The sequence below is a fragment of the Protopterus annectens genome, chromosome 17.part0, assembly GCF_019279795.1.
Source record: "Protopterus annectens isolate FY-2018-M chromosome 17.part0, PAN1.0, whole genome shotgun sequence".
NCBI lineage: Eukaryota > Metazoa > Chordata > Ceratodontiformes > Protopteridae > Protopterus > Protopterus annectens.
This window is the reverse complement of record NC_056751.1, coordinates 687,666,969-687,693,388: the sequence shown is the minus strand read 5'-3', so window position 1 is coordinate 687,693,388 and position 26,420 is coordinate 687,666,969. Positions and strand designations below refer to the sequence as shown.

At 40.2% G+C, this 26,420-nt stretch overlaps 1 protein-coding gene across 1 annotated transcript in view; it reads right to left on the bottom strand.

Moving 5' to 3' along the window:
- Positions 1–26,420, bottom strand: part of ALDH16A1 (aldehyde dehydrogenase 16 family member A1) — an 818,106-nt gene that overhangs the window by 693,562 nt on the left and 98,124 nt on the right. Inside the window, exon 3 of the mRNA XM_044059239.1 lies at positions 20,487–20,611. Within this exon, the coding sequence (XP_043915174.1) occupies positions 20,487–20,611 (125 nt within the window). The remainder of the gene's footprint in view (positions 1–20,486; positions 20,612–26,420) is intronic.

Genomic DNA, 26,420 nt, shown 5'->3' with positions numbered 1-26,420 from the left:
TACAACAGTGACAGCCAACCGAACCCTTAGTAAAACGCCATACGGCATCACCTGGAATCCCAGTAAAAACAAAGACAGCTCGAAAATAAAATCAAGGAAGAACCCGTAGTAAAGAAACAGGCCATCACCTGGAATCCCTGTAGTAAAGAATACTGCAACAGTGACAGGCCATCACCTGGAATCCCTGTAGTAAAGAATACTGCAACAGTGACAGGCCATCACCTGGAATCCCTGTAGTAAAGAATACTGCAACAGTGACAGGCCATCACCTGGAATCCCTGTAGTAAAGAATACTGCAACAGTGACATAGGCCATCACCTGGAATCCCTGTAGTAAAGAATACTGCAACAGTGACATAGGCCATCACCTGGAATCCCTGTAGTAAAGAATACTGCAACAGTGACATAGGCCATCACCTGGAATCCCTGTAGTAAAGAATACTGCAACAGTGACATAGGCCATCACCTGGAATCCCTGTAGTAAAGAATACTGCAACAGTGACATAGGCCATCACCTGGAATCCCTGTAGTAAAGAATACTGCAACAGTGACAGGCCATCACCTGGAATCCCTGTAGTAAAGAATACTGCAACAGTGACAGGCCATCACCTGGAATCCCTGTAGTAAAGAATACTGCAACAGTGACAGGCCATCACCTGGAATCCCTGTAGTAAAGAATACTGCAACAGTGACATAGGCCATCACCTGGAATCCCTGTAGTAAAGAATACTGCAACAGTGACATAGGCCATCACCTGGAATCCCTGTAGTAAAGAATACTGCAACAGTGACATAGGCCATCACCTGGAATCCCTGTAGTAAAGAATACTGCAACAGTGACAGGCCATCACCTGGAATCCCTGTAGTAAAGAATACTGCAACAGTGACAGGCCATCACCTGGAATCCCTGTAGTAAAGAATACTGCAACAGTGACAGGCCATCACCTGGAATCCCTGTAGTAAAGAATACTGCAACAGTGACAGGCCATCACCTGGAATCCCTGTAGTAAAGAATACTGCAACAGTGACATAGGCCATCACCTGGAATCCCTGTAGTAAAGAATACTGCAACAGTGACATAGGCCATCACCTGGAATCCCTGTAGTAAAGAATACTGCAACAGTGACAGGCCATCACCTGGAATCCCTGTAGTAAAGAATACTGCAACAGTGACAGGCCATCACCTGGAATCCCTGTAGTAAAGAATACTGCAACAGTGACATAGGCCATCACCTGGAATCCCTGTAGTAAAGAATACTGCAACAGTGACATAGGCCATCACCTGGAATCCCTGTAGTAAAGAATACTGCAACAGTGACATAGGCCATCACCTGGAATCCCTGTAGTAAAGAATACTGCAACAGTGACAGGCCATCACCTGGAATCCCTGTAGTAAAGAATACTGCAACAGTGACAGGCCATCACCTGGAATCCCTGTAGTAAAGAATACTGCAACAGTGACATAGGCCATCACCTGGAATCCCTGTAGTAAAGAATACTGCAACAGTGACAGGCCATCACCTGGAATCCCTGTAGTAAAGAATACTGCAACAGTGACAGGCCATCACCTGGAATCCCTGTAGTAAAGAATACTGCAACAGTGACATAGGCCATCACCTGGAATCCCTGTAGTAAAGAATACTGCAACAGTGACATAGGCCATCACCTGGAATCCTGTAGTAAAGAATACTGCAACAGTGACATAGGCCATCACCTGGAATCCCTGTAGTAAAGAATACTGCAACAGTGACATAGGCCATCACCTGGAATCCCTGTAGTAAAGAATACTGCAACAGTGACATAGGCCATCACCTGGAATCCCTGTAGTAAAGAATACTGCAACAGTGACATAGGCCATCACCTGGAATCCCTGTAGTAAAGAATACTGCAACAGTGACATAGGCCATCACCTGGAATCCCTGTAGTAAAGAATACTGCAACAGTGACATAGGCCATCACCTGGAATCCCTGTAGTAAAGAATACTGCAACAGTGACATAGGCCATCACCTGGAATCCCTGTAGTAAAGAATACTGCAACAGTGACAGGCCATCACCTGGAATCCCTGTAGTAAAGAATACTGCAACAGTGACAGGCCATCACCTGGAATCCCTGTAGTAAAGAATACTGCAACAGTGACAGGCCATCACCTGGAATCCCTGTAGTAAAGAATACTGCAACAGTGACAGGCCATCACCTGGAATCCCTGTAGTAAAGAATACTGCAACAGTGACATAGGCCATCACCTGGAATCCCTGTAGTAAAGAATACTGCAACAGTGACATAGGCCATCACCTGGAATCCCTGTAGTAAAGAATACTGCAACAGTGACAGGCCATCACCTGGAATCCCTGTAGTAAAGAATACTGCAACAGTGACAGGCCATCACCTGGAATCCCTGTAGTAAAGAATACTGCAACAGTGACATAGGCCATCACCTGGAATCCCTGTAGTAAAGAATACTGCAACAGTGACATAGGCCATCACCTGGAATCCCTGTAGTAAAGAATACTGCAACAGTGACATAGGCCATCACCTGGAATCCCTGTAGTAAAGAATACTGCAACAGTGACATAGGCCATCACCTGGAATCCCTGTAGTAAAGAATACTGCAACAGTGACAGGCCATCACCTGGAATCCCTGTAGTAAAGAATACTGCAACAGTGACAGGCCATCACCTGGAATCCCTGTAGTAAAGAATACTGCAACAGTGACAGGCCATCACCTGGAATCCCTGTAGTAAAGAATACTGCAACAGTGACATAGGCCATCACCTGGAATCCCTGTAGTAAAGAATACTGCAACAGTGACATAGGCCATCACCTGGAATCCCTGTAGTAAAGAATACTGCAACAGTGACATAGGCCATCACCTGGAATCCCTGTAGTAAAGAATACTGCAACAGTGACATAGGCCATCACCTGGAATCCCTGTAGTAAAGAATACTGCAACAGTGACATAGGCCATCACCTGGAATCCCTGTAGTAAAGAATACTGCAACAGTGACATAGGCCATCACCTGGAATCCCTGTAGTAAAGAATACTGCAACAGTGACATAGGCCATCACCTGGAATCCCTGTAGTAAAGAATACTGCAACAGTGACATAGGCCATCACCTGGAATCCCTGTAGTAAAGAATACTGCAACAGTGACATAGGCCATCACCTGGAATCCCTGTAGTAAAGAATACTGCAACAGTGACAGGCCATCACCTGGAATCCCTGTAGTAAAGAATACTGCAACAGTGACAGGCCATCACCTGGAATCCCTGTAGTAAAGAATACTGCAACAGTGACAGGCCATCACCTGGAATCCCTGTAGTAAAGAATACTGCAACAGTGACAGGCCATCACCTGGAATCCCTGTAGTAAAGAATACTGCAACAGTGACAGGCCATCACCTGGAATCCCTGTAGTAAAGAATACTGCAACAGTGACAGGCCATCACCTGGAATCCCTGTAGTAAAGAATACTGCAACAGTGACAGGCCATCACCTGGAATCCCTGTAGTAAAGAATACTGCAACAGTGACAGCCATCACCTGGAATCCCTGTAGTAAAGAATACTGCAACAGTGACATAGGCCATCACCTGGAATCCCTGTAGTAAAGAATACTGCAACAGTGACATAGGCCATCACCTGGAATCCCTGTAGTAAAGAATACTGCAACAGTGACATAGGCCATCACCTGGAATCCCTGTAGTAAAGAATACTGCAACAGTGACATAGGCCATCACCTGGAATCCCTGTAGTAAAGAATACTGCAACAGTGACATAGGCCATCACCTGGAATCCCTGTAGTAAAGAATACTGCAACAGTCACAGGCCATCACCTGGAATTCCTCTAGTAAAGAATACTGCAACAGTGACAGGCCATCACCTGGAATCCCTGTAGTAAAGAATACTGCAACAGTGACAGGCCATCACCTGGAATCCCTGTAGTAAAGAATACTGCAACAGTGACAGGCCATCACCTGGAATCCCTGTAGTAAAGAATACTGCAACAGTGACATAGGCCATCACCTGGAATCCCTGTAGTAAAGAATACTGCAACAGTGACAGGCCATCACCTGGAATCCCTGTAGTAAAGAATACTGCAACAGTGACAGGCCATCACCTGGAATCCCTGTAGTAAAGAATACTGCAACAGTGACATAGGCCATCACCTGGAATCCCTGTAGTAAAGAATACTGCAACAGTGACATAGGCCATCACCTGGAATCCCTGTAGTAAAGAATACTGCAACAGTGACATAGGCCATCACCTGGAATCCCTGTAGTAAAGAATACTGCAACAGTGACATAGGCCATCACCTGGAATCCCTGTAGTAAAGAATACTGCAACAGTGACATAGGCCATCACCTGGAATCCCTGTAGTAAAGAATACTGCAACAGTGACATAGGCCATCACCTGGAATCCCTGTAGTAAAGAATACTGCAACAGTGACATAGGCCATCACCTGGAATCCCTGTAGTAAAGAATACTGCAACAGTGACAAGCCATCACCTGGAATCCCTGTAGTAAAGAATACTGCAACAGTGACATAGGCCATCACCTGGAATCCCTGTAGTAAAGAATACTGCAACAGTGACAGGCCATCACCTGGAATCCCTGTAGTAAAGAATACTGCAACAGTGACATAGGCCATCACCTGGAATCCCTGTAGTAAAGAATACTGCAACAGTGACAGGCCATCACCTGGAATCCCTGTAGTAAAGAATACTGCAACAGTGACAGGCCATCACCTGGAATCCCTGTAGTAAAGAATACTGCAACAGTGACAGGCCATCACCTGGAATCCCTGTAGTAAAGAATACTGCAACAGTGACAGGCCATCACCTGGAATCCCTGTAGTAAAGAATACTGCAACAGTGACATAGGCCATCACATGGAATCCCTGTAGTAAAGAATACTGCAACAGTGACATAGGCCATCACCTGGAATCCCTGTAGTAAAGAATACTGCAACAGTGACATAGGCCATCACCTGGAATCCCTGCAATCAGAGGTAGGCTGTCACTGCTGTCATGCATTTTGGTAAACACCCGGGCGGGGGGGTTGAAGTCCAATGGGCAAAGCTCTGAACTGGAAGTGTTTGACTCCCAGCCTGAAATGAAGAAATCTCCTGGAATGTCTGTGTATCGTTACGTGATAGTAGGCATCTTGGAGCTGCACATTCAGTTATCCTTTTTAGTAGAGGTAGGATGGACTGAACCATGACCATCCAGAATTTTGCTTCACATACTGGTTTAAATGACTTGGGTCCAATATTGGCCTTAGGTTTGCTGTCTTCTTTGAAACTAAAAAGAACCCGGGAGCAGACATCAGATCCTGTCTGGTCTGGTGGAATCAGACAGGTGACCCTTTTTTCCAGCACCTTTTCTACTTTTTCTGTTGCGGATTCAAACTGATTGGGAGGCACTAGGGGAATCCTGGATTTTGCATGAAGCATTGTTAGAAATGGAATTAAGTATCCTCTGGTTATTATCCTTACCCAAGAATCGAAGTGATGGCCCACCAGATTTGAGGGTGTAGGAATAAGTGCCCCTGACTGCTTCCAGTGTGCGTCAGTCAGGTAACACTTCTGGAGTGCTGCAATGATTTCTCAGAAAAGGGCCTGCAAAATCCTTGGATTTGCAGACCGTCTCTACCCTAGGGCAATGCCCATTAAAATTACCCCATCCTCTGCCATGGGGATTCTTTCTGAAGAAGCATCTTGGTTAGATCCCTATGGTTTCCAAAGCCACATGTTCTTCCATTCTCACTGAATCTTAGACAAGGTTCTATGAGGAGACGAGAACTGGACTCCAAAGGCATTTCTTTAAACCTCTTACACTTTGGACCAAACAATGAAGTATCGTCAAAGGGGAAATTAATGAAGGATGTCTTAAAGCCTTCTGCAAAATCATACAACTGCATCTAGGCATGGTGTAGTATGGCTATGCCAGTACCTGCTGCTCCAACTGTACCAGAAGCTGCATTTCAAAATAGCTGAATGGAAACATTACAAGATAAGGCAGATAACTGAGATTCCATTCTGGATATCCACTACCAAATTACCTGAAAAATAACTGCTGATCTCCTTGGTCAATTCCCTTTGGAATAGAATGATGTGAGCAGGGTAGTTCAGTGCTCTCAGGGAAAAAAGTCTCAGAAGCTTATGTTAGTTTTCCAAATCTGTCCAAAGCAAGCCTGGAATTCCCTCTTAGTGGGAAAGGACAGAGGAATAAGAGTTCTTTCTTTGTGGCTGCTGCTATGACCATGGCATCTATTGCAGGACCTAGCACTATCTTTTGGTGCAGCTAGAATTTTATATGATTTCTTAGGTATTGGGTCTGCTGTATGAGGTGCCTTCCAAACCTTCTGCACCACCAAATCAATGAGAGTGTTGGGGAGGAACCACCCATGTAGTAGAACAGACAGCTCCAAAAGCCTCCAGGAACACTGATTCTTCCAGGAAAGGTGACTCTGTGGACCATCCCCCGTTTGTTTCAACAATTCTAAAATTTTGCCAAAAGAGACGTCTCCAAAGTGGGATCTAGAGGGGCTCAACCCTTTATCCAAATCTGTGTCTTCTGTGACAGATTCCAGAGATGAATCAAAACTCTTCTGTTTGCAAGTCTGTATAATAAGAATATGTCATTGGAGAATATCTGGTGATGGGTCTGCATCAGACTGGGAGTTCAAGGAGGTAACTTCTCCATTGCTTTTGGAAGATGGCTGTCCCTGTCGACAAGAAGGAGAGGATTCTGGAGCAGAATATGTTTGAGGTCAGGACAGATCCGAATAAGATGGAGGCATCTCTTCTGTCAACCTTGAGAAGACCCAGTGGAAGGCTTCAAATGCCATGGAGGAAACTGGAGCTGAGGAAGTCTCTCTTACAGGTGGAACATAGATAAAGCCCAAAGCTCCAACAGATCCCTGCTCCGAGGCCAACATAAGAGCCAAGCTATCAAGAACCATCACCCTGAGAGGAACGGAAGGCTTCTGGCAGTTTCAGAGTTGACTCATCTCCCTAAACACTGGCTCTGAAGCTGCAACTCTGAGACTTTCATCCTGATCCAACAACGTTAGAGTTGAGGGAGCCTGGGTGACAGTCGGTGCTGAAGTAGAAGGCACTACTGGTGTCAAAGAAGGCACTCCAGAGATACTTGGGTCTGAGGGCTTCAGTTCTGAAGGTTGGACCTGCAATGGAGTCATAAAGGGTAATAAGACTTCATGATTTTCAGTGCTAGCCTGCGAAGGCTGTGGGGTACAGGGACTGTTTTTTGAGACTCTCAATGCCCTTTCTGGGCATCTTACTTTTGAGAGTATGGTCCTCCAGCTTTGGAACTTCTCTCTTTCTTTCTTCTTTTCCAACTTCTTTGGCTCTGAAGGCCAAATACAATGCTGAGTTGATGATGTGGTAAGAAGACCTTTTAGGATCAGTTTGTCCCTTCTGCTTTGAAGGGCTTTCTGGCCAAAAAGCACAGATCTCACATATGTTGTCAAGATGTGCTGTTCCCAGACAGTACCCACAAAAGGAATGGGGATCCGGAGGGGGAAAGTTGCGGCCACATTTAGTACACTTTTTAAAAACTTTCATCAGTCATTTCTACAGGTGAGTAACTAGAGAAAAAGGGCAAGTCAACAACTACTAAATAGTTTAACATCTAATGAGGCCTACAAATTGTAGGATGAGAAAGAGTATATACACTGTGTATCTATTAATATTATAATATATATTTTTAAGGATAAAAGATAAGGGAGAAAATATCAACTAAAGCTAAAATTAATATTAACCAGAAAAACAGAGTTTTATGTATGTGAAATCTCTAGAAGTATGAGTAATAACAAGCACTTATCCCAGCATGGAGATCAGAAACTTTGTGACCGTTCAGTTGAAGATTTGAGGTAATCTGAGGATGGTCACGGAATTATAGGTAGGGGAGGAGTCCAAAGCCTTGGATGTAAAGGTTTGGAGGTGCTGAGCCCAGATCCGAGTGGGGTCCGAGTCCTGTTTGTTGAATCAGATGAAAATGGACATCAGATCATGTTTTTTGAAAGTGTAATGAGACTGACAGATTTTAAAAACTCCCTAGAGAATACTCTAAGAATTATTGGGGGAGCAAATGGCTGTAAGTACGGAAATTAATATTTTGAGCTGGGAGAAAGGTGCTGAATTGCCTACACATAGTAAGGCCTTATTAAGTTTAATTCTGTTGGTTATCAATTACTAGAAAATCCAAATCTAAACCAACTGAAGTAATGAATATTGAAAATAAGATAAAAGAACTGGAAATGGGATTTAAAAAAATGGAAGGAGCAAATTACACAGAAATAAATGGAATCTGTGGGAAAAACACATGGAAAATAATGTTCGGAAGGACTGAGGTTTAAGGGAAGGCAGGAATTGAGCAAGTTATGTAATGCTGGACTAAATGAGAGTTGTTATAAAGAAACAAAACCTATATGCAATATACAATATATATAAATGAAAAAAAATGCTAATACAGTTTGTTTTCTTTTCTATTAATGCATGTGCGCCTATGTCTTAAGTGACAGCTTAGTAAAGGTGTTAAATAAGAAGCAAGCAAGCATCAAAAACAGAACTACTGGCATAACTGATATGACAAAATAAACAGGCACAGAAATATTAGATTATCAGGATTCACAAGTAATTTCATCACACTCCAGTGACTTTTTCTACTAGGAAATCAAAATCAGAATCTAAACCAGCTGCATTTGAAGTAATGAAGTAATGAATACTGTAAAAAAAAATAAAATACAAGAACTGGAAATGAACTCTCAAGAAAATGGAAGGAGCGCACTACACAGAAATAAATGGAATTTGTGGGAGCAATACATGCAAAACGATGTTGAGAGGGAGTGAGGTTTAAGAGAAGGCAGGAACTGAGACATTTATGCAATGCTGGACTTAATCTGAGTTGTTATACAGAAAACATAAGTAATGTATAATGTATGTAAATGAAAACATGATAATGTGGTTTGTTTTCCAAATTAAAAGAAACAGAGCTGATACTTGATATGTATGATGTATTTGCAGTTAATACTTCTGATTCACTGTAGTCTGTATGGTTTTTGGCTTAACACTGTTTAATGTCTCAAGGTAGGTTGGCCTATTTTGATGTTAAGCTATAAAGCATCCAGACAACAATGAATCAAAAAACACACGATACAAGCACAGATACATATTTGTCAGCCATATGTGTTTCCTGTACTGAAATGGAGCTGATACTTAACAGGTCATACAAACTGCATGACTTTTTCTCACATTCCATTCAAAACATGTGAGAAAATATAGTTTTACCTAGTTCTTACTGTATTCACGCAAGCAAAGCCTTAAGATGATGCACTACAGCAAGACACTTTCTCACATATCTTTTCTTGAACTGTACTCCTAGTAGACTCTGTTTTCAGGCCACTAATGCTCTGGAAAGACCCAAATTTAGAGATGAAAATAAGCTACGAAATCTATCCTATAACTAACATGAGCAATATTGTTAACACATATATACCTACAGACCACTTCTAGGCCAAAGATAATAGTAATCCAAGCCACCACACAACATTCACCTTCACAAAATACAGCTTAATTTCCTGTTCTCCCTCTTTTCAAATACACAAAACTTGCTTCAAGTCACCTTACCTTAAAATACAATACTGAAGCACAGCGATATACCATATTTAGCCTAATGCCTAGAAGGAACAATATCTCTTATCCCAAAGCACATTAAATAAGTTCAAACAACATGATATGGACGATCTTATTACCATACAAAGCTATGAACATTAGAACTGACACCATTCCAGTATGGTGCAGGACTACCATTATGACTACATTACAATTCCTTACAGGGGTGCAGCTTGGGTCTCATCTTCCTAGCAAATACAACTCGCAATTATATCATTTTTCAAAGAATTCAACAATCCATTTTGAAAAGTCTAGCAGTTTAGTGTAGAGAATTAAGGCTATGAGCTGTAAACAAACTTTATCCTGTGGTCTTTTTTGGGGGGTTGAGAGGATGGCCTAATGGTTAAGGTGTTTGCCTTACAAACATAAGGTGCAGGGTTTGAGTCTCACAAAGGATAATTGGCTAGGCTTACAATGGCTCACAAGGGTAGTTAGCCTAGTACTAACCTATGAACCTATGTCTATGATTTGATGGTTCCCTTTGTCTCCATTTGTCTGTTGTGTGATCCTGAGAAAGTCACCTAAGACACTTTACCAGACAGTGCTACCAGGCTGCCAACAAAAAGATGCTTGTCTAGTGAATTTTCCTGGTTAACACAAAATAAAAAAAAAAATATATATATATATATATATATATAGAGAGAGAGAGAGAGAGAGATGATGATGAAGTCAGAAAGAAAAGGAGAGTAGTACTGCAGGAAATGAATTCATCCTCAGGTCTTGGTAAGTATCTTCATATGGTGGACTCTGTTTATACAAAATCTCACTAAGACAACACCACTAAACAGACTGTGTTTAATATATCATGGAGAGAGGTACGTTAAAAATAAAAAAAAGACAGCTGGGTGCAGAGGTACCAGGATAAAAAAGTGTCCAATCCTGGTGTACACACTGGTACCAGGACTGGAAAAAATGTTAAGCGTAGAATCCAAAAGACAAGAAAGATTCCTACAATGGGGTTAGGCCAGGCGCAGGGGGAGAATGGCCACCCAGTGGTAGAAGGAAGTAGTAATCTACAAATACCACAAAAACTGATAGGCCAAAAAGAACCATAAAGATGATAGAGCAGACTGCTAAGGACAATGAAGAAATGATGCACTTTTACTATTATGCAAGAAGCCCAGAATTTCCAGATAGAAGATATTCAGAAAGATTAACACAGAAATTAGGGGAAAGAGAAATGCTTGCACAAGAAAAAATGTTATAAGTTTCAAATGCAAAAGTTCAGTCAAATTTGCAAAGGAAAGAGCAAAAAACAATGGCAACTCTGTTGCAGGCATTGGTGTGGAGGAATGATTCAATAAGCTGCCATATGAAGAACAGCAGATGATGCAGGATGCATTCGAGTAGGATATGTCACAGGAAGATGTTCTGGAACTTTCTGTAGAATGCCCACAGGATACAGAAAGCAAAGAATTTAGTCTCATTTTAGAAGAAAATCTTCTAAGGGAAGAGCTGCTTCATTTAACAGAGGTGGACAGAATCACATTTCAAATAAATGTCGTCTCTGGAACCACAGGGGTTACTAAAGAAGTATGAACGGCAACGTCTTCAGCACAAATTATTTTTATACTAGCAGGTTCAAGGTTTTATACTGGATTTTATAAGTTATGGTAAACACAGTAACTATTACATTTGTAATATTTTGTAAACAATTTACAATATCTCTGCAACCACTCAAGTTACACACATACTGTCAGTATCATTTTATTCTATCATCTGACAGCTTTTATATGACATTAATCAAGTCTGTCTGTGCTACTTGGTTGTCAAAATATTTACAACAATATTACATTTATGACAATATAAAGATTGTACGAACAAATTCATACTTCTTTACCTGCACTAGACGGAGATTAAATATCAATATAGTTGTGTTTGCTATTGTATGAGCTTTAAGATAAAATCTTTCATACTTTGCATGCAGCATTGGTTTTGAAATTATTAAAGAAAATATGAACGAGCAATGTTTGACACCTAGAGGAGTTGGTTAGATGTAACGGCAGAAGCACCTGGAGGCGTCACTTGGCTGTAATGAGTTAAAAATGATGAAGAAAACAAGACCCCAAAATGTTAGAAGTTTAATAAAACAGATAAGCATGGTAATCAAGATTACTGCCAGAAATCTGTGTGATATAATACATGTAAATAGGATGAATTACTGTATGGTGTGATATAATACATGTAAATAGGATGAATTACTGTATGGTGTGATATAATACATGTAAATAGGATGAATTACTGTATGGTGTGATATAATACATGTAAATAGGATGAATTACTGTATGGTGTGATATAATACATGTAAATAGGATGAATTACTGTATGGTGTGATATAATACATGTAAATAGGATGAATTACTGTATGGTGTGATATAATACATGTAAATAGGATGAATTACTGTATGGTGTGATATAATACATGTAAATAGGATGAATTACTGTATGGTGTGATATAATACATGTAAATAGGATGAATTACTGTATGGTGTGATATAATACATGTAAATAGGATGAATTACTGTATGGTGTGATATAATACATGTAAATAGGATGAATTACTGTATGGTGTGATATAATACATGTAAATAGGATGAATTACTGTATGGTGTGATATAATACATGTAAATAGGATGAATTACTGTATGGTGTGATATAATACATGTAAATAGGATGAATTACTGTATGGTGTGATATAATACATGTAAATAGGATGAATTACTGTATGGTGTGATATAATACATGTAAATAGGATGAATTACTGTATGGTGTGATATAATACATGTAAATAGGATGAATTACTGTATGGTGTGATATAATACATGTAAATAGGATGAATTACTGTATGGTGTGATATAATACATGTAAATAGGATGAATTACTGTATGGTGTGATATAATACATGTAAATAGGATGAATTACTGTATGGTGTGATATAATACATGTAAATAGGATGAATTACTGTATGGTGTGATATAATACATGTAAATAGGATGAATTACTGTATGGTGTGATATAATACATGTAAATAGGATGAATTACTGTATGGTGTGATATAATACATGTAAATAGGATGAATTACTGTATGGTGTGATATAATACATGTAAATAGGATGAATTACTGTATGGTGTGATATAATACATGTAAATAGGATGAATTACTGTATGGTGTGATATAATACATGTAAATAGGATGAATTACTGTATGGTGTGATATAATACATGTAAATAGGATGAATTACTGTATGGTGTGATATAATACATGTAAATAGGATGAATTACTGTATGGTGTGATATAATACATGTAAATAGGATGAATTACTGTATGGTGTGATATAATACATGTAAATAGGATGAATTACTGTATGGTGTGATATAATACATGTAAATAGGATGAATTACTGTATGGTGTGATATAATACATGTAAATAGGATGAATTACTGTATGGTGTGATATAATACATGTAAATAGGATGAATTACTGTATGGTGTGATATAATACATGTAAATAGGATGAATTACTGTATGGTGTGATATAATACATGTAAATAGGATGAATTACTGTATGGTGTGATATAATACATGTAAATAGGATGAATTACTGTATGGTGTGATATAATACATGTAAATAGGATGAATTACTGTATGGTGTGATATAATACATGTAAATAGGATGAATTACTGTATGGTGTGATATAATACATGTAAATAGGATGAATTACTGTATGGTGTGATATAATACATGTAAATAGGATGAATTACTGTATGGTGTGATATAATACATGTAAATAGGATGAATTACTGTATGGTGTGATATAATACATGTAAATAGGATGAATTACTGTATGGTGTGATATAATACATGTAAATAGGATGAATTACTGTATGGTGTGATATAATACATGTAAATAGGATGAATTACTGTATGGTGTGATATAATACATGTAAATAGGATGAATTACTGTATGGTGTGATATAATACATGTAAATAGGATGAATTACTGTATGGTGTGATATAATACATGTAAATAGGATGAATTACTGTATGGTGTGATATAATACATGTAAATAGGATGAATTACTGTATGGTGTGATATAATACATGTAAATAGGATGAATTACTGTATGGTGTGATATAATACATGTAAATAGGATGAATTACTGTATGGTGTGATATAATACATGTAAATAGGATGAATTACTGTATGGTGTGATATAATACATGTAAATAGGATGAATTACTGTATGGTGTGATATAATACATGTAAATAGGATGAATTACTGTATGGTGTGATATAATACATGTAAATAGGATGAATTACTGTATGGTGTGATATAATACATGTGAATAGGATGAATTACTGTATGGTGTGATATAATACATGTGAATAGGATGAATTACTGTATGGTGTGATATAATACATGTGAATAGGATGAATTACTGTATGGTGTGATATAATACATGTAAATAGGATGAATTACTGTATGGTGTGATATAATACATGTGAATAGGATGAATTACTGTATGGTGTGATATAATACATGTAAATAGGATGAATTACTGTATGGTGTGATATAATACATGTAAATAGGATGAATTACTGTATGGTGTGATATAATACATGTAAATAGGATGAATTACTGTATGGTGTGATATAATACATGTAAATAGGATGAATTACTGTATGGTGTGATATAATACATGTAAATAGGATGAATTACTGTATGGTGTGATATAATACATGTAAATAGGATGAATTACTGTATGGTGTGATATAATACATGTAAATAGGATGAATTACTGTATGGTGTGATATAATACATGTAAATAGGATGAATTACTGTATGGTGTGATATAATACATGTAAATAGGATGAATTACTGTATGGTGTGATATAATACATGTAAATAGGATGAATTACTGTATGGTGTGATATAATACATGTAAATAGGATGAATTACTGTATGGTGTGATATAATACATGTAAATAGGATGAATTACTGTATGGTGTGATATAATACATGTAAATAGGATGAATTACTGTATGGTGTGATATAATACATGTAAATAGGATGAATTACTGTATGGTGTGATATAATACATGTAAATAGGATGAATTACTGTATGGTGTGATATAATACATGTAAATAGGATGAATTACTGTATGGTGTGATATAATACATGTAAATAGGATGAATTACTGTATGGTGTGATATAATACATGTAAATAGGATGAATTACTGTATGGTGTGATATAATACATGTAAATAGGATGAATTACTGTATGGTGTGATATAATACATGTAAATAGGATGAATTACTGTATGGTGTGATATAATACATGTAAATAGGATGAATTACTGTATGGTGTGATATAATACATGTAAATAGGATGAATTACTGTATGGTGTGATATAATACATGTAAATAGGATGAATTACTGTATGGTGTGATATAATACATGTAAATAGGATGAATTACTGTATGGTGTGATATAATACATGTAAATAGGATGAATTACTGTATGGTGTGATATAATACATGTAAATAGGATGAATTACTGTATGGTGTGATATAATACATGTAAATAGGATGAATTACTGTATGGTGTGATATAATACATGTAAATAGGATGAATTACTGTATGGTGTGATATAATACATGTAAATAGGATAAATTACTGTATGGTGTGATATAATACATGTAAATAGGATGAATTACTGTATGGTGTGATATAATACATGTAAATAGGATGAATTACTGTATGGTGTGATATAATACATGTAAATAGGATAAATTACTGTATGGTGTGATATAATACATGTAAATAGGATAAATTACTGTATGGTGTGATATAATACATGTAAATAGGATAAATTACTGTATGGTGTGATATAATACATGTAAATAGGATAAATTACTGTATGGTGTGATATAATACATGTAAATAGGATGAATTACTGTATGGTGTGATATAATACATGTAAATAGGATGAATTACTGTATGGTGTGATATAATACATGTAAATAGGATGAATTACTGTATGGTGTGATATAATACATGTAAATAGGATGAATTACTGTATGGTGTGATATAATACATGTAAATAGGATGAATTACTGTATGGTGTGATATAATACATGTAAATAGGATGAATTACTGTATGGTGTGATATAATACATGTAAATAGGATAAATTACTATATGGTGTGATATAATACATGTAAATAGGATAAATTACTGTATGGTGTGATATAATACATGTAAATAGGATGAATTACTGTATGGTGTGATATAATACATGTAAATAGGATAAATTACTGTATGGTGTGATATAATACATGTAAATAGGATAAATTACTGTATGGCTAAAGTAATAACAGATAAAGGTTTACCGCAAAAAGACAGGACAGTAAGGGAAAGGAGGGGAAGAAATCCAATCTATCAAACACCACTGCAAGTAATAAATTAAAGATATCAGCACAGGCAGGAAAACCTAGAAGATATGCAGACAAATACAAAGTACAAAATAAGCAACTCAATGATGACCAATAACAGTTTTATACAGAACTCAAAAAATGAAACCCCCATGGAGCACAACAAAGATGCTGAATGGATAGAAAGAGTAAAAGAAAAAATAAGGAGTTCAAATGAAGAGGATACGAAATGGGATGAAGTAACTACCACAGAAATTGAAATAAAATTAAGAAAAGCTCCTAAATGGAAAACTGTAGGTCCAGATGCAGTACCCAACTTCTGTCTAAAAGAATTAACATCTTTGCACACAGATTTATTCCCGAATAAGTATATGTGCATCCTAAAGAGACACCGATCTGTTAACAACAGGAAAAATAATACTCTTCCTTAAGAGTGAACCTATGCTATCCTAAAAACTACAGATCAATTACTTGACTTCTGATGAGGTATAAAACATACACTGGAATTGATGCTGACAGAGTTTATAGTCATTTAGAAAAAAACTCAATCATGGCAATAGAACAAAAAGGTAACAAAAGAAAGTCATATCGAACAAAGGTATGGATAGATTACAAAAAAGCATCTGAGAGCATCCCACATTCATGGTTAGAGGAATGCTTACAGATGTATAAGATACATGCTACATTGATCAGTTATGTTGCAGTGACCATAAAACAGTGGTAAACCACTATGTAGTTAAGCTATGACAAAGGGCAAATTATTATCTTAGGGATAAAAATTCAAAGGGGGATATTCCCAGGGTGATTCTTTTTCAATGCTGTTGTTTTGTCTTCCCCTTAACCCATTAAGCTGTTTAACAGATTAGGCCATGGTTACAATTTCCCAGAAAACAAACAAAGGTATGGATAGATTACAAAAAAGCATCTGAGAGCATCCCACATTCATGGTTAGAGGAATGCTTACAGATGTATAAGATACATGCTACATTGATCAGTTATGTTGCAGTGACCATAAAACAGTGGTAAACCACTATGTAGTTAAGCTATGACAAAGGGCAAATTATTATCTTAGGGATAAAAATTCAAAGGGGGATATTCCCAGGGTGATTCTTTTTCAATGCTGTTGTTTTGTCTCCCCTTAACCCATTAAGCTGTTTAACAGATTAGGCCATGGTTACAATTTCCCAGAAAACAAACAAAGGTATGGATAGATTACAAAAAAGCATCTGAGAGCATCCCACATTCATGGTTAGAGGAATGCTTACAGATGTATAAGATACATGCTACATTGATCAGTTATGTTGCAGTGACCATAAAACAGTGGTAAACCACTATGTAGTTAAGCTATGACAAAGGGCAAATTATTATCTTAGGGATAAAAATTCAAAGGGGGATATTCCCAGGGTGATTATTTTTCAATGCTGTTGTTTTGTCTTCCCCTTAACCCATTAAGCTGTTTAACAGATTAGGCCATGGTTACAATTTCCCAGAAAACAACCTTGTTTAAAGACTTCTCACCTACTTTTTTCCAGATGATATAAAACTGTATAGTTCATCAGAAGAGGAGTTGAATGCACAACTTCACGTGGATAAAACTTAAGATGACATAAGAATGTCATTTGGTCTTGATAAATGTACAAAAGCAGCATTTAAGGCAGGAAAGTTGCAGCACCAAGAAAATATTCTGGGACAGGAATGTGTTATAAAGGAACTTGAGTAGGAGGGAGTGTATAAATACTTGGGAACTGATGAATGATCATCAGTAAAACCTGAATAAGTGCAAATAAAAATCATTCTTCAGAAAACTAAACTAACACTGAAAACAGCCTTGGCATCACACAATAAAGTCCAGACTACAAACCAATTTGATCTTCCTGTTGTAACTTACAGTTTTGGGTTGACTGGCCCCAAAAGGTACATGAGAACTTGTTAAACAAGCCTGACTTCTATGTGTCCTTTATTGTCAATCAGTACACATACATCTGCAACAATGGGACCCCTATCACCAAACAACTTTTACTTTTTAATCCCGTCTTGTCCCCACTTTGTCCAAAAAAAAAATCACAGTGCCAGTTGTTCTGGACATTAATGGTTTGCCAAGAAAAATACACAGAAGAGATAGAAGAATATTGCCCTACTAATATACCAAGATTGGATATCTCCTCTAAAGGATGGAACCCACTGTCCAACTTAAATATACAACCAAAAGGTCCATTTTACAGATCCATATGTAATTAAAACGTTTGATAAGATCTGACCATATGTGCTCCATGGTTGTGCATTGTAGCAACATAGTAATACAGCCAAGAGGACTAATGCACTTTAAGGATTTAAAATGCAGACAGATGCATGCTTGTACCAAATGTAAAGAATATTACTGTATATGATTTCTTGGAAATATATTTCCTTCCAAGTTTCTGTACTTATACCATTCCCTTACAGACATAATATTTTAAATATTGGAATTTAAAATATGGAATATTTTTCATGTATTTAAACCCTTTTAACAAAAACTTAAAAAAAATAAATAACACATTGCGAGTTTAGCAGTAACACAGCAGCAAACCATACACTGAGGGAGAATGTCACACAGATTATATACTGTGAAACAGGCTAGGAAGAGATGACTGAAGGAGAGTGGCATAGAAATTAACATTTACGGAATCAGAACAATACAGAATTTATTTATTTTACATTTGTTTACCGGGATAGTCTGACTGGATACATGTCCATTTTCAGCGGAGGCTCGGGGAGAAAAGTTCCAAATAGACAAACTTACATAGATTACACAAGAAGTTGGATAACATTATAAAATATAAAACAAAGTGGTTATGTACAATGGCTTAGTAGTGTTCCCTAGTAGGGACTCACAATTCTCATGGACAGACACAATTAAAAGCAAGAGACGTCAGACTGGATATAGAGCTTGGTGATGTAGTTGCAAGTTATGATATTTACAGATTATGCTTTCAGTTTATAACTTAATCAGGGTTGGTACATGGACAAAGCCGGTTCACTTTGAGATACTGTTTGAGGTTTTTTTTGAAGAGACTTTTAAAGAATTGTAGGGTTATATAGTTTGGCAACGTATTCCAGGTTTTGCCAACAAAGTTGACAAACAGGGATTCACCAGCAGAGTTATTAGCTTTGTGGGTTTGGACCAGTAATTTGCTGGCTGACCATAGGGATCTCAGGTTGCTATATGGCTTAATAATATTTATTTGTACGGGACATCCTCAGGGTGGTACAGAATTTTGTACGCTATTAAGAGCTGACTGAAATGAATTAAGCTGGGCAGTTCTAGCCACTCTAGTTGTTTCAGGTTCTGGCAGTGGTGGGTTCTATTGGTGGAGTCAGTGGCGAATCTGGCAATATAGTTGTAGCTATGGGACAGCTTACCTAGTTCGGATTTGTTGAGGTTTGAGAGTACAGGCAAGGCATATAAAAGAGTAGAGAGTAGGTGTGACCGGGCAATTGCAGTCCTAACCAGTGGGGTTAAAAATGTCTTGTTTCTATACAGTGATCCAAGCTTTTTATTTTTGGTCTGTTGACTGCGGTGGTGGTGCTGCGGTAGCGTTGTCACCTCACAGTTACACGTTGCACGTTCGATTCTCAGTTAGAGCGTCTTCTGTTTGTCGACATGCGTGAATGGGCGTTCCTTTGTTAAAGGTTGTGCGTTAGGCCCGGCAAGCCAGCATGTAAAAATCTACTGCCAATCATTAGCGGACTGGAGTTCCACTGTGGCGACCCCTAACTGGGAAAAGCTGAAAGATGGTTTTGTTGACCTGAAGATCAAATTTGAGATTATTGTCTATGATAACCCCTAGAAGTTTGGTGTGTTGATCTGGGAAGATAGTGGTACCACTGTTAGACATGACAGAGAATGAAAGTGTGGCTGATCTTCTAATGGGGGTGAAGAGTAGAAGTTTAGTTTTATTGGGGTTCAGCAGTAGGCGTTGGTTGGCGAGCCAGTTCTCAATAGTGTTAAATGTAGTTTGGGTTAGGATTTACAGTTCGGATGGGGAGGTGGCTGAGCAGATCAGAGTGGAATCATCTGCATACTGAATACGGGTAGCTTTAGGGATAGCAGTATGAAGGTTGTTGATAAAAATAGAGAAGAGTAGTGGACCTAGTATGGAGCCTTGTGGGACAGATATAGGTAGATATACTTTTGTTGGAGAACAGCACTAAGGATAATACTACAAGGAATGTAGACAGCATGCACTACAGACAGCATTTCTATCCATTAATGACACTCTCAGAAAAAAAAATACATGGTTGTTTCCAGACCCACACAACCACTTAACTGTGATAGGAGCCACTTCACCAATGTTGTTTACTTTTTCAAAGAAGTACGTAGAGATAGCGAGCTCGTACGTGACAAGGCAGTTTGCTCCAGGGCTCAAAGGCCTTCCTTGCTGCTTTCACTGCCAGGTCTACATCCTCTTCCTCACCTTGAATAGTGACAGCCAAGTCTTCGCCTGAAAGGAGAAAGGACTACAAATGAAAGCAAGCCCAGTGACATCCTTCAGTAAGTACAGATATCAGTCATCTCCACTGTAAGCTGTCAGAAAGAAGAGCATTAGACAAATAATGTATTCAGTTAGGAACAACCTAAAAGGTAGTGCTTAAAAACAACAGATCTGATGTTGTAAATCTTTGTTTATTCATTACAAATAGGACGGCCATTTCCAAGCTTGTGCCAGCCAAAAACTCTCAGCTAATCCCTACCCATAATGCCCCTCTCCTAGTTATTCCAGATCTCGTTTGCCGCATTCCTAGTCAGACGTGCTAGCCATCTCTCTCAAAGCAAAGTAGAAAATTGCTACTTTTAAAACAGTTTCTCTTCAAAATTGTTTATTTTTTTGTCAAGTTAGCCTTTTCTTACCGTCACCTTTAACCTAATTCTATTCTCTTCCCTTTACCTTGGTCATTTATTTTCTTCCATTACTGGTACTGTCCCTCTCTCCTGCCTTTGACAGGCCCTTCCTTATCACTTGTGGTATTTTTTAAATACCATCTCTGGTATTCTCTCCCTTTTTCTCTCCCTTATTTTGTTTTTTCTGTAAGATAGCTTTGTTGCCTTACTATGTCAGACAAAGCTAAGTTGGGGTTTAAACACTGTGACAAGTGTGGGTGGAAGATGCCTAACTCGGATACATATGATCGTTGTGTCTACTGTTTGGGTGTGGATCATATTAAAGCTGACTGTGACATTTGTGCTAGTTTTAGTAATCGTACACTAGCAGAACATAAAAATACACTTATCTTAAAAGGTTTACTCAAGGCACCTTTTTCGGAGGCTCTAACTGGGTTGGAGGTCTCACCCCCTTCAAAGACCAAAAAACATAAGGAAAAACGGGGTCACTCTGTTCCTGCATCTCCTTCAGTTTCGGAACCGAGTCAGCTCTGTGCTTTGCCGGCACCCTCGGCGCAGACCTCTTCGGCACCAGGCTCTGTGTCTTCTCCCTCAGTGCCGTCCATGATATTCACCCCTATTTTGGTTCTGACCTCGGCACTACTGACTTCGGTGCTGTCCTTGGATCTGACATTGACTCCAATGACTGTACCTGCTTCGGCATCATCCCCGGCCAAGGTGCCGACAGTTTCTTCAGCTACATCGGCTCCAAAACTCGAATACCTGCCAAGGACAAGACACTCTCCAACTTACAACCCTTTTTTGGGGCAGAGGTTTAGCCCCTTTCTAGAAAGACCTGATTCTCCTTCATCAGCCTCTTTAGATCCACTAGGAGTTTTTCTGAATTAGATCTAGTGTGGGTTGTGGACCAGTTTCTGGCAGCTAGGGGATTGCCCATTCCAGCTAGACCTTCCGTCCCCCTTGGCTCAGAATCTTTTGCTACATCTCCCCTTGTTTATCCTCCTCCGGCCTCTGCCCAGATTCCGGAAATCTTGCTACCGATGTCCACTCCGGTGCATACTGTCTCGGCTCAGACAGCGGTGTTTCCCCTGTCAGCACCATTGACTCTTACTGCATTGGCTCTGGTGGAGAGAATGCTCTCTCAGAGCAGTGCTTGGACCGTCCATACCTTGGTAACTAGCCCGGCGCCTATTTTCTTGCTGGCGCCATCTATGTCCATGGCTCCGATGGCTTCTAGTTCTCTCAGAGCTCCTCACCTGGAAGTGGGCTCCTCAGGGCGAGGTGTGACCCTGGTTCCGAGGTTGTCCCTCCCGGTCCCAGGCTCCCATCCCTTCTCGGGTGGGCCTGCTGTCCAGGTGGTGGAGAGGGTTCTTCACTCCGAAGGCTTACAGTCAGCACCAATGACATCAGTATCAGAAACCCCCCCCTCCAGCATGCACCTCTCAACCCTCTATTTCGGGACCCTGGGCACGGGAGTCACAAGAACACTCTTTGAAGGGAACCCCTTCTCCGGAGTCCATCTCAGAAGATCCCACTGGGGAGCCACCCCAGAAGAAATGGTGCAAGAGGAAGCACCTTGATTCCTTGGAGGAATCTATCACCAAAGACACTGATTGTGATGAGGGGGAAGGGTCCCCACAGTCTCCCCCAGACGTCTCATTCGGAGACATTCTCGAAATCCTCAAGTAGCGGGGAGACTGTTAGTCTTCTAACCCTTCTTCTGAGGAATCGGTGTTCCTGCAAGCCTTCCATGCCCGGCCATTACTTCCTGGGTGACTCCACCGGCAGATGACCTTGTTAAACTCATTGTGCAGCGTGCCTGGAAGGCTCCGGACAACGTAGAACCTGTCCCTCGGAGGCAAGACAAAATTTTATCTACACCTGAAGTCCAGCCCCACTGGTCCAAGCAGTTGACCAAGAGAGAACTGGCAGAAGAAAGTTCCACTGTCCATCCTCCAAACAGAGAGTCCTGGACCATGGACAGACTAGGGAAGCGGACCTATGCTTCAGCGACCTTCGACATTCGGTCACTGAATTATCTGGCACACTTTACTCACCTCCACAGAGACCTAATTTACGAAATGTCTTCCTCTTTGGTGGGGCTATTGCCTGATGAGGTGCGTGATACTGTCGCCTTGCAGCTAGCTACCCTTGAATCCACCTCAAACTCCTCGATGCATTTGATATCTCACTCCACCGAGAAGGCAGCTCGAGCTGCTGCATCAGGCATTGTCATGAGACGTAATGCTTGGATGCTGTTGTGTGACTTCGCAGACCCCTTTAAATCTTCCTTCTTCACTGCACCTGTTGACGAATCTACACTTTTTGGGCCCAAAGTGTGAGACACTTGCACGTAGTGAAAAAGACGGAAAGACCTTGTCTGCTGTGGGCATACACTTTTCCAACCTCCAGAGGTCCTACTCCAAGAATCAGAAAGGAGGAAAAATGTGGTTCAAGAAATCCCAAGGATCTTTTTGTGACACTCGTGGTGAACAATCCCCCTGGGGCACAGGGGGCAACTCATATGGAAGACGCCCTTTTCAGGGTAGATGGGGTCCACGTAACCAGGATGCTAGAGATTCTTTCTCCGGCAGACCTTACCAGTGCTCCTGAGCAGAGGCCCGATTGCTTTCCACTGGAAGCAGTCGGGGGTCGTTTTTCTCTGCATCTACCAGTCTGGCATCTTATTACTACCGATGTTTGGGTGCACAGAATAATATCCAGAGGCTACCAAATACCATTCATTTTAACTCCCAGACCTGTCAAACGAATCCCCGATGTACCACCTAATCCAAGGGAATAAGCCGCCTTAAAAATAGAAAAGCTGCTAAGAAAGAGTCAATCAACCAGTTCCACCAGACTAGACAGGATCCGGGTTTTACTCAAGGTTCTTTTTAGTGCCAAAAAAGACAGGGGACTGGAAACCAACCCTGGATCTCAGCCTATTGAACAAATTTATCAAACCTCAAAAATTCCGGATGGTCACGATGCAGTCCATCCTTCCCTTCCTAGGGAGGGACAACTGGATGTACTCTATAGACCTCCAAGATGCATACTACCACAAAAAGATGAATTGCTGCTCCCGGAGGTTTCTCCACTTCCGGCTGGGGGCCAATCACTACCAGTTCAGGGCATTGCCATTCGTTCTCTCGACAGCCCCCCCCCCCCCCCCCCGAGTGTTCATCAAATGTATGGCAGTTGTGGTAGCTCATCTTCGACTACAAAGATTCCAGGTGCTTCCCTATCTAGACGATTGGCTCCTTACCGCTCCGACCAGGAATCTCCTAGTCCGCAGCCTCTCTTACACTCAAGGTCTCGTTCTCCACTTGGGGATTACAATCAACAAGGGCAAATCTCAAATGTCCCCAACGAAGACACTGAAATTTACTGGAGCGGTCTTCGACACAACATCCTGTCAAGCTTCTCTACCCCCTCACAGGCTTTCGAAAATAAGACACCAAATCCAAGACCTTCTTCCTCAGACCTATGTACCAGCACGTCTTGTACTGCAACTCTTAGGCTCCATGGCTGCTGCCATTACTTTAGTACCACTGGCAAGACTGCACATGAGAATCCTAAAGTGGCTCCTTTCAGCACAATGGTCATTGCTAACTCACCCACTCGACCACATAATACGTCTTACAAACCGTTGCAAGGAAGAAATGTTATAGTGGATGAAGCCACAAATGAATCTTTGGTGATGACCGTTCGGTCTTCCCCAGCTCAAGGCCACGGTGACCAAGGACGTTTCCCTGTTAGGGTGGGGGGACATTTCCAGGGAAAGACTGTCCAAGGCACCTGGTCCCCCATGGAGGCCAATTTGCACACAAATGTCCTGGAACTGAGGGCAGTTCTCTTAGCGTTGCAAGCGTTCCATGAACCCCTACCCTCTGGGACCATTGCAATTCAGTCAGACAACATGTCAGTCGTCTGGTATATCAACAAGCAAGGCGAAACCAGGTCTTAACCCCCTGTGTCGGGAAGCCATGAGGATCTGGCACTGGGCGATAACTTCCAACCGCTTCCTTATAGCAACTCACATTCCCAGGAGTTCCAACCTTATTGTGGACAATCTGAGCAGGAACATCCTGATGCCTCACGAGTGGTCCCTCAACCCTGTTACAGCAGATCGGATCTTGCAATGCTGGGAAAAGCCTTCCTGTGACCTGTTTGTTTCCCCCCTAAATTACAAATGCAGAAGCTACTTTGCCCTGGTTCCCCCTACTGAGGGACACTCTGATGCACGATTGGCCACCGGGTCTTCTGTATGCCTTTCTCCCGTTTCCCCTCATTCCAAAATTTCTCCAGAAAGCTCAGAGGTTGAGAAGCAAAGTGATCCTCATTGCCCCCTACTGGCCCCGTCAAGTCTGGTTCCTGTTTCTACAGCCTCATCTGATTCACACCCCGTAGATCCTGGATCATTCCCAAGACCTGTTATCTCATCCTGAGGGATTGATTCATTTGAACCTGCACAGTCTCAAGCTCACAGCTTGGTTCTTCCACTTCCAATGATTGCCAGGCTGCCTGACATCCATCTCCTGAAAATTTTCTGGCTTCACACAAACCTTCCACTAGGAAAGTTTACTCTAGTAAATGGACTAGGTTCTCTATTTGGGCCAAAGATCAGAACTTAGACCCCTCCTCTATGCCTATTCAAAAGATCCTACAATACCCGACTACTCTTTTACATGCAGGAGCCTCAGCTTCGATCACTGTACATTTAGCAGCTATCGCCAATTTTCATATGTCACACCGCCTATGCAAGATCTTTTTGAAAGGAGTATTAAATGTTAAACCTCCAGTCAAGCCTCCCTTAGAACCCTGGGACTTGACTTTGGTACTTCAGTCTCTCACGGGTTCTCCTTTCGAGCCCTTTGATTCATGTGATTTAAAATTTTTGTCATGGAAAACGTTACTTCTAGTAGCACTTACCTCAGCGAGAAGAGTATCTGAGCTGCAGGCCTTGAGTGTCAAGAGACCTTACATGATCTTCCACATGGATAGGGTGTCCCTTCGTACTGACCCTTCTTTCTTGCCCAACGTCACTTCTGGCTTTTTTGTTAACCAAGCTAGTGACCTGCTAGTTTTCTTCCCTAAGCATTCTAATAGAGGGGAGTACCTTTTGCACACCCTTGATGTGCATCGGCAGCTTCGTTGTTATTTGGACATTACTAAATCTTTCAGGAAAACAGATCAATTGTTTGTGGCCTTTGCAGGACCCAGACTGGGTAAACCTGTTTCCAAAGTGACTTTATTCTCCTGGATTAGAAACGTCATTACCTTTATCTACCAACAGAATACGCTACCCTTATCTTCCGGAATAAAGGCTCATTCTACCAGACCTATGGCTACTTCTGTAGCATTTCATCCCAGAGCCTCTATGGACGATATCTGCGCAACAGGCAATACTT